Source organism: Sinocyclocheilus anshuiensis, unplaced genomic scaffold, assembly GCF_001515605.1.
Source record: "Sinocyclocheilus anshuiensis isolate Anshui unplaced genomic scaffold, SAMN03320099.WGS_v1.1 scaffold1514, whole genome shotgun sequence".
NCBI lineage: Eukaryota > Metazoa > Chordata > Actinopteri > Cypriniformes > Cyprinidae > Sinocyclocheilus > Sinocyclocheilus anshuiensis.
The window spans coordinates 300158-310350 of NW_015546148.1; the positions used below are offsets into that span (position 1 = coordinate 300158).

At 31.9% G+C, this 10193-nt stretch overlaps 2 protein-coding genes across 2 annotated transcripts in view; one reads left to right on the forward strand and one right to left on the reverse strand.

Moving 5' to 3' along the window:
- The window catches only part of fbxl5 (F-box and leucine-rich repeat protein 5), a 28782-nt gene that overhangs the window by 3948 nt on the left and 14641 nt on the right, over window positions 1-10193 (forward strand). The window contains exons 3-7 of the mRNA XM_016503217.1: window positions 1288-1383; window positions 3436-3631; window positions 5946-6122; window positions 8712-8837; window positions 8932-9080. Of these exons, the coding sequence (XP_016358703.1) occupies window positions 1288-1383; window positions 3436-3631; window positions 5946-6122; window positions 8712-8837; window positions 8932-9080 (744 nt within the window). The remainder of the gene's footprint in view (window positions 1-1287; window positions 1384-3435; window positions 3632-5945; window positions 6123-8711; window positions 8838-8931; window positions 9081-10193) is intronic.
- The window catches only part of LOC107701254 (tripartite motif-containing protein 16-like), a 25004-nt gene continuing 23876 nt past the window's right edge, over window positions 9066-10193 (reverse strand). The window contains exon 7 of the mRNA XM_016503220.1: window positions 9066-9124. The gene's annotated coding sequence lies outside the window, so the exon portion shown is untranslated. The remainder of the gene's footprint in view (window positions 9125-10193) is intronic.

The window sequence follows — 10193 nt, forward strand, 5'->3', positions numbered from 1 at the left end:
GTGAGAGTGAGAGTGAGAGTGTGAGTGAGAGTGTGTGTGAGAGAGTGAGAGTGAGTGAGCGCGTGAGTGAGCGCGTGAGAGTGCGCGTGAGAGTGCGCGTGGGCGTGCGAGAGAGCGTGCGAGAGAGCGTGCGCGAGAGCGTGAGCGAGAGCGGGCTCGTGAGAGAGCGCGTGAGAGCGCGTGTGAGAGCGCGCGTGTGAGAGAACCTGGTGTACTAAAATAACAAGCTTAAAAAGTATGTATAAAAAACATATATATTTTTTATTTTTATTTAGTTAAATTTTATTTTTTAATTATCTATTTTATTTATTTGTTATAATCACGTCATTTAGTCATTTTAATCTATTTATCCAATTAGTTATATTTAATGTTTTATTATTTATTTTTATCTTGTTTGTATTTTTATTTTCCTATATAAACATATTTAAACAAATATTTTAGTCAATTATTTACATTTTTTTTTTATTTAGTTCTTTATTCATTTAGTTAGGATTTATTTTTATTTTATGTTTTTATTTGTTGGTTTTAATCAAGCTTTTATTGATTTAATGTATGTTTTTAATTTATTTAAAAAATGTTTTTAATTTGAATTGAATTATTCATTCAATTCATTCGATTTTTTTATTCTTTATGTATGTTAATCTTTTTTTTTTTTTTACTATATAACCATTTAAAAAACTAACAAAAATGACAAAAACAAACAACAAAATACTAAAACTTTTTAACTAAATTTTAAAATAAAAATTAAAACTGATGCAGTATTTCAAAGACATGATTACACTAAAATATCACATTAATAAAAAATAAAGCAGATACACAAAGTTTAGCAGCAGCAAAAACAGCCATTTATGTGTAATGGCCAGAGAAAAGCTGGAAAAATGGTAATGGATAAACTTTTAAAATTATTATAAGAAACTATATTATGTATATTTTAAGTTTTAAGTTTATTTTTTTTATATTTAAATAAAACTGCTGTTCTGAATCATCCAAAATATTTTTGTCTTCGATGGCAAAGTCCATTTGGACATGTCAGGCCAAACTTGCCAAATTTTCCACTCGATTATTTACAAGGCATTGGGAAATCCTGCTCCGAGTTCCTGTCCGGAAAATGGCAAGAATGAAGATATTGAGTGTCTGTAAGCAGCAGGCTTATACTAATAACTGCAGTTATGAAATCATCTGCACACTGTGTTTCTCAGTGCTACCGGTCTGGAGAGTGAACGTGCTCACGTGTCTCAGGAGCACGCTCCTTTATTAAGAGATGGCTGGTGAATCCGTGTGTTTCAGAGCGAGTGCGAGCAGCTGAATTACGCGCAGCAGCTGAAGGAGAGGCTGGAGGCCTTTACCCAGGACTTCCTTCCTCACATGAAGGAGGAAGAGGAGGTGAGACTGAGGTTACATTAGCGCACCAGCAGCTCTGTTATATTACTGTTCACAAAATACGTGTCTGAATTACATCAGATGTTATTAAAATTGGTCAGAGTTACTTTAAGGTGTACCATACAGTTCTGTAAGCTGAATCCCTGTTTATTTTATTTTATTTTATTTTATTTTATTTTTTGTTTTATTTGTTTTGATTTTCTTTTTTTTTTTTCTTTCATTATTTTGTTATTTTATTTTAAAGTATCTCCTGAGATTAAATTAATAATACTTTATAATACTTTATAGATGTACCACATGAATCTGTAAGCTGAATCCCTGTTTATTTTATTTTATTTATTATTTTATTTTAATAATATTTAATAATACTAATACTAATATTTAAAAATACTAATAATACTTTATAGATGTACCACATGATTCTGTAAGCTGAATCCTTGTTTATTTTATTTTATTTATTATTTTAATTTTAATAATACTAATACTAATATTTAAAAATAATAATAATACTTTGTAGGCATATCATACGATTCTGTAAGCTCATTCCCTGTGATTTAATTTAATTTTATTTTATTTTAAAGTCAATCAATTATTAATTAAACTTTCAGCAAAAATAATGAGCCTTTAAGTTTTGTTATAAATTTATTAGTCATGTTTGTATATAATACCAGAGAGAAGTGTTATATTTTGATTGTTTTTATTTTTATTTATTTCTAAAATATACACCAACCTTCCAAAGTTTGGGGTCTGCAAAATGTTTTACATTTTCTTTAAGTCTCTTCTCTGATCACCACGGCTGCATTTATTTGATCAAAAATACAGGAAAAAATTCTGAAATATTATTACAATTTAAACCACCTGTTTTCTATGTGAATATCTGTTAAAATGTAATTTATTTCTGTGATCAAAGCTGTATTTTCAGCATCATTACTCCAGTCTTCAGTGTCACATGATCTTCAGAAATCATTCTAATATGCTGATTTGCTGCTCAAGAAACATTTATTATTATTATCAATGTTGAAAACAGTTGTGCTGCACAATATTTTTGTGGGAACTGTGATACATTTTATTTTTCAGGATTCACAGATGAATAAAAAGTTCAAAAGAACAGCATTTATTTGAAATAGAACTATTTTGTTACATTATAAATGTCACGTATACTATATAATTTAATTGTGCAGTGGCCCCCTAGAAACCTCTGTTTACTGGATCTGGTCACTGCTGTAGCTAAAAGTGCATTCTCTAATGACACGTGGCTCCGGACTGCGATCAAATGTTTGTACAACCTTTTCAGAGAGAAATTGTATAGAAATTGTCATTGAGAAATTATCCAATTTAAATTTTTTTTTTTAATGGGATGACCAAAATATACTTTGTGGTAAACAAACACTTGTTTAAAATAAAATGTAAAAAAGACATCAAATTACCACTATAACCAGTAGATGGCAGCAGAGGAGCACTTACTGAGTATTAGTCATTCATTTCCACTTTTCTTTTTGCTTTATATTATGATATTATAAAATTACTATTATAAAATATCAAATCATCAAGAAATGAAATTTTGTCAAAGTTTTGCACTTTTCATGTGTATGACGTAAGAAAAGTCACAAAGTGCCTTGAGTAAAAAACACAAACAAACTTTTGTTCAATTTGTGACTGAATCACACAAAGTAAAAAGCTCTCCTTTTATAACCATATAATTCCGTATAATACTATAACAAGAATAATGGTACATTTAATGAGAGTAGAATATATATATTATAAAACGGAGAGTTCCGGTGCTTGATTCTGATTGGCTGAGCCGCGTTCGAAGCTGTTGTAAATTATTGTTAATAAAAGTAAATTTTGTATGCCTCCCAACTCAAGCTCAGTGCTTTACATTCAGTCAAATGTGCGTTACCAAGAAATAAGCGTGCAATATTATTAGTAACTGCACTTGTTAGTGCAAAACATTAGTGTTTTTATGATTAAGTTATCTTTCACTGCTCTTCTGTGTTAGACTGGAGCCCTGCAGTGGTGTGTGTTTCTGTCTGATGTTTGTGCGCGTGTCCTCAGGTGTATCAGCCCATGCTGATGGAGTACTTCACGTACGAGGAGCTGAAGGCCATCAAGCGGCAGGTGATGCTGCAGCACTGCAGTAATCTCTCGTGGAGCTCCGCCGCAGACCTGCTGAAGAGCCTGAACCTCTGGAGCCACGCCGAGGAGCTGCGCAAGGCCTTCAAATACTCCGACCACGAGAAGACCGAGGACGGTGAGTGAACCGCACAGACATCAGCCACAGAAAGGGAACCTCACACACCACCACATTAGCCCCAATGCTGGAAAAATAATTTTTTAAATCAATTCTCTAACCGATGGGAGCAGATAGTTTAAAGCCGCTGTAGAAAAGGTCATTCCAGGATGACACAAGTTTTCAATACTTGGAGAAGATCCCTTTATCCATTAAGCATGTTTTATTAGATTGTGCTGGTTTTAACTCTTTGAGAGAACTTTTTTTATTCCGTTAACTCTTTTGAAGAGATTTTTAACACCGCTAAGCCAAATACACAAACAAACAAACATCCACAAAAGGGTTTAGATTCTACAAATAAGGTAATTAAGTATAGCCATAAATATTAGTATATTGTGGTCTTACTGTATTATAATAATAATAATTGTAATAATAACAGTTATACTGTATATTTGTAAGTCGCTTTGGATAAAAGCGTCTGCAGAATGACTAAATGTAAATGTATGATAACAATATTTGTATTATTTATTAATAATAATAGTTATATTTTTCTATAGACTTGTAGTAATTTTTTGTAGTGTTTAGTATTTTTAATTTTATTTTTATAGTATTATTTCGTATTTTGTTGAATATTTTATTCAGTAAAAACAACAATAATAATTATAATAATAATAACTTATTATTATTAGAAGTAGTAGTAGTATTATACTATCAGTATGACTATTATTGTATAGTTATATTGATATATGATCAAAACGTTTTGGGCCCTTTTAAGCTTTACAAACTAATTTTGATCTCATTTATGTTTATTTACTAGTTTTAGATTATTTATTTAAATATATATTATATTTATAGAATATATTTATTAGTTATCTAATTTATATTGCATTTATTTTTATTTGTTTTTCAGTTGAATTATATTTAATACAAATAAATGCATGTTTCCAAAAGCAGTGATTAAATAAAATCATGATTTCAATATTGACAAGAATAGTCATAATTATGATAAATTTTTTTTTGTTTTGTCTTTTTTTTTCATATGATTTTCTAAGCCAAATACCTTTTTTATTTGTTTATTTATTTATTTTGTATTATTTATTTATAGTGTCCCCTGACATTCAATTAATAATCTAACCTTGCGACATAAATGAGCTGGCATTACATTTCATTGTGAATTTATTAATCATGTTTGTATAGTGTTTATTTATTTATTTATACACTCTACAATATTAATTAAAATATATATTATATCTATAAAATATATAATATTTATTATTATTTGATTTAGTTATCTAATTTCTGTTGCATTTATTTTTTTATTTGTTTTGCAGTTGAATTATATTTAAAGTTATCAAATAAATGCATGTTTCCAAAGCAATGATTAAATAAAATTGATTTCAATACTGACAAGAATAATCATAATTATGATTTTTACCATAATTGCGCAATAAAACTAGAAACATAATAAATAATACAAAAAATTTTCATACCACTTTGTTGCCCCCTTCTGAGTTTAAAAAAAGTTATTTTTAATTAAATATTATTTGATTAAAAAAAACAAACAGATTAAGTTTTTTTCCTTTAGAATATTGGAATTATTATAATAATGATATAATAATTTTTTTTTTTTTTCAGAAAACTTACAATAAAATTGTTTCCCCAAATCGTGCAGCCCTAATATCTACGGTCCTCAATGTGACATATTTCTGTGTGAATATATGTGACCCTGGAGCACAAAAGCAGTCTTAAGTCGCTGGGGTATATTTGTAGCAATAGCCAACAATACATTGTATGGGTCAAAATGATCCATTTTTCTTTTATGCCAAAAATCATTAGGATATTAAGTAAAGATCATGTTCCATGAAGATATTTAGTAAATTTCCTAAATATATCAAAACTTAATTTTTGATTAGTAATATGCATTGCTAAGAACTTAATTTGAACAACTTTAAAGATGATTTTCTCAATATTTAGATTTTTTTGCACCCTCAGATTCCAGATTTCAAATAGTTGTATCTCAGCCAAATATTGTCCGATCCTAACAAACCATACATCAATGGAAAGCTCATTTATTCAGCTTTCAGATGATGGACCCTTATGACTGGTTTTGGGTTTTGGAGTTTTAGTTGTTTAGTTGACTTTAGGCTGTGATGTTATTGATTGGATGCTTGATTTCCTCTCTCACATGCTCTGGGTTACGTCAGCTTGAGCGGAGGAGCCAGCCGCTGATTTCTCAATGTGTTTCCGCACTGAAGTAAATCTGAAGTTCCCCGCTCTGACTGTAGATCATGTGAGCTGGTGATGTGTAAGCTGTGCCGTGGCTTGTTTTCCTCAGAGCGGGGCAGCGGGCTCGCGTCGGTCTTGGTGCTGCCGCAGGAGCTGCTGCTGCGGATCTTCAGGTTTCTGGGGCCGGCGGATCTGTGCCGCTGCGGACAGGTGTGCAGCGTCTGGGCTCAGGTGGCCAAGACCGGATCCCTGTGGAGGCACCTGTACCCCGTCCGCTGGGCTAGAGGTGCGTTACATCTCTGTCTGCTTTATTATCACCAGTAAGTGCAGAGAAACCTGGGGTTATAAAAGAGCCACATCGAAACTGGCATGAAAGTTAAAAGTTAGGTCGACTTTATGATATTGTGAAAAAAACGTAGGAACTTGATTTGATCTATTGCTGTTCGCTGGATTGTGAAAAGTGAGAGTTGCGCACTGCACACTGAGAGCCGTTGTTCAACCAGAGTATTGCAACATATTTGATCTAATTATTTTAAGCTAATTTATTTATTATTGTATATATTTATTTAAATATATAAAAAACCTGTTAAAAAGACAAGTTTCTAAAAACAAATGCTTAATAGATGCATGATGCTTTTAAAGTCAGTGAGTCATTATATTAAATGATAAATATTATAAATATATTCAAATTAATATGTTTTTCTATATATATATATATATATATATATAAACTTTAAAATACATAATTAAATAAATTGTATTATATTTCTTACATTTTTAAATAGCTTTAAAAAAATTAATGTAGTTGTCATTTTTTAAGAACTTTAATTCTATGTTCTATAATGTTTTTTATGATTTATTATTTTTGTAGTATTCATTGTATATTCAACTATTTTATTTTATTATTATTATTATTTTATTTTATTTTTTGCATTATTATAGTATTAGATGATACGGCTTTAAATAAAATTTGTGATAAGTAATTGTGATCTCAGTATTTATCAAAATTATTATAATTATAATTATCATAATCAAGCAGCTCTACCACAGATGGATCATTCACATTAAGACCAGTAACTTAATAAAAAAACAAATAAACAGAACATAAATATTGTAAATTTCAATTTTGTGTCACTTTGTCACCCTCTTGTGACCGCACTTGATCAGTGGAGTTATTTAGAGGTTATTTTTAGGTTTCCAATAATTAAACAATGTGTCACAGTTGGTATTTTGGCTTTATATATGATCAGACACTTGCACTTAACATTTTCTGAAAATCATGCTCAAATGGAGTTAACAAGGTTTTTGACAAGTGAATGGCGGAGGTAAAGTTATGTGTTTTGTCGCATAACGTTTTCATCCATTTACAGGTTATGAAGTTTATTGTAGCTATATGGACGCTCAGTTTTTCTTGTTGTTTAATACATTTGGCCAAAATCTTGTGATATAAAAGATGAACCTCTATGCACAGGATATTTAAAACATACAAAAGTATATTGGCTACAACTAGATGGCAAACACTTCAAACACACAAAAACATTAGCCTTTCTAGACAGTTCTTGAGTAAAGGGTTTAAGGGTGGAGTTATGAGGTTTGACTGACAATTTGAGGATCCAATGGCGTTACGAGGTTTAGTCACAAGTGCTTTTGAATGCTTTTCATTGGTTAAATGTTTGTAAAACCCACAAACAGACATAACGATGACCAATAGCACTGATTTAAGCCCCATTCACACCAAGAACGATAACTATAAAGATATTAGCGTCCACACCAGCGGACGATATCGTCTGTTTATTCTAAGCGCACACGCGTCTGTCACTTTAAATTCTCGAGCTCGTTACAGCAGGATGGATTCTGATTGGCTGTCAATGTTTGTATTGTTCAAAAAATCGTTCTGAAAGTGATTCCAACGATATCGTTGCTCTGTGCCTTTATCGTTATAGCTGTAGTGTTATTCTTTAATATTGAGAACGATTTTTAGAACTATATCTTTATTGTTGTCTTTATAGTTATCGTCATTGGTGTGAACGGAACTTTTTAGAGTAAGGAAGTTATTACCTTTTTATTAAAAAAATATTTTTTCCAATTCCGTAATATGGACCAATGAATTAAAACCATTTAAAAATTATTTTCATAATTAATTCTAAAACTTAAATTAATTATTTGTATTTATTTATTTATAATTCGTTTTGATTCATTATAAATCTTCTATTAAAAACAGTAGTAAACAGTAGTAGTACAATTATTTAAACAATTATTATTATTTAAAAAAAAAAAATTTTACTTGTATAATTACTTATAAAAGCTTAATTAAAAGACTGCATTTTTGTCACATTTACATTTAGTCATTTAGCAGATGCTTTTATCCAAAGCGACTTACAAATGCGGACAATTGAAGCAATCAAAACCAACAAAAGAGCAACAATATACAGGTTCTATAACAAGTCTCAGTTAGCTTAACGCAGCACACCTAGCAAGTTTTTTTTTATTAAATAATAAAGAAAAAGAAAACCGATAGAATAGAAAAAGAATAGAGCAAGCTAGTGTTAGAGGCCTTTTTTGCTTTTGTTAATTGTATAATAAATAAAAAGAAAACAAATAGAACACAAAAAGTTTAGAGAAGCTAGTGTTTTTTTTTTAAAGAAAACAAGCAGTTTGTAAATGAATAGAGTGCAAGTCTAAAAGGGGCACTTTTTTTTTTTTTTAAACAATAGAATTAGAATAGAGAGTGCTAGAGTTAGAGGGTCAAATAAAGGTCACATGAGTTATTTTACATTTTTAATCTAGTTAAATCAATTAAAGATTAAATTGAGTACGTTGCATTGTGGGATACAGTATCCCAGACAGTGTGATCTGATGAGTTAACCGTGTGTAGGGGACTATTACTGCGGTCCCCCGGGCGAGTCGGACCAGGAGCCGGATGAGGATTGGGTGAAGAGTCTGCAGGACGAGGGACGAGCCTATCAGGAGTGGGACGAGGACGCAGATGTGGATGAATCAGGTGAGCCTCGCCTCGCCTTGCCGCGCCGCTCAGAGCTGCCTTTCCCATGATCCTCCAGGCCGCAGCTCAGCCGTGTGTTACTCTGTGTGTTCAGAGGCGGCGGCGGAGGAGTCTCCAGACATTAGTGCGGTTCAGAGAGAGAAGAGGCTGCTGAATGGGATCGTCCAGAACCTGCTGCCCGCCGTCGGTCCGTCTGTGCGCTCGCTCAGTCTGGCCTACAGCTCGGCCGTCTCCAGCAAGATGGTGTGTACGTCTGCAGTGATTGTATGATGGTGAAACATGTGACCCTGGAGCACAAAAGCAGTCTTAAGTCGCTGGGGTATATTTGTAGCAATAGCCAACAATACATTGTATGGGTCAAAATTATCAATTTTTCTTTTATGCCAAAAATCATTAGGATATTAAGTAAAGATCATGTTCCATGAAGATATTTGGTAAATTTCCTACCGTAAATATATCAAAACTTAATTTTTGATTAGTAATATGCATTGCTAAGAACTTCATTTGGACAACTTTAAAGATGATTTTCTCAATATTTAGATTTTTTTGCACCCTCAGATTCCAGATTGTCAAATAGTTGTATCTCAGCCAAATATTGTGCTATCCTAACAAACCATACATCAATGAAAGCTTATTTATTCAGCTTTCATGTGATGTATATATCTCAATTTTGAAAAATTGACACTTAAGACTGGTTTTGTGCTCCAGGATCACACATTATTTCCGTGATTTTTACTTCCTTCGAAAGTAGACATGACTAATATGTGTACAGAAAACATTTAAGATTTATGTGTGGGGTTGTTTTTGGGCCTAAAGTCCTTTTCACACTGAGCAAACAATAGATCCCTAATGGGGCTATTCACACCAGGCGCGATCATTGGCGGTGCGAAAAAGCGATTTTTTTTTTGTCCTGTGTCGATTTTTCTCCCCGTCGCTCCGCGATGAAACGGGCCGTCCAATCAGATTTGAGCTTAGATCACGCCTATCTGCCGATTATTTACAAGCACTCGATGATGGTTTAAAGTGGGTTTTAAGCAAAAACATAAATAATGACATACGTTTTCAAATGTGGCTTGATGCTAATTGTACCTCTAATTATATTTTACAACCCTCTACGCACACCTTGGCAATATAATCGCCATTGGCTAGTAAATTTTTTTGTTAACTTGCCAGACTGATATACTATTTTACACACACACACGCACAAACACGTTTACTTAGCTATCTAAATGGGGACATTACTTAGACTTCTATTGTTTTTATATACAGATAGTTATACTCTTTTTAACCTAAACCCACCCCTACCTCTACCCCTCACAGAAAAGGTTCTGCATTTTTACAATTTCAAAAGTAAAA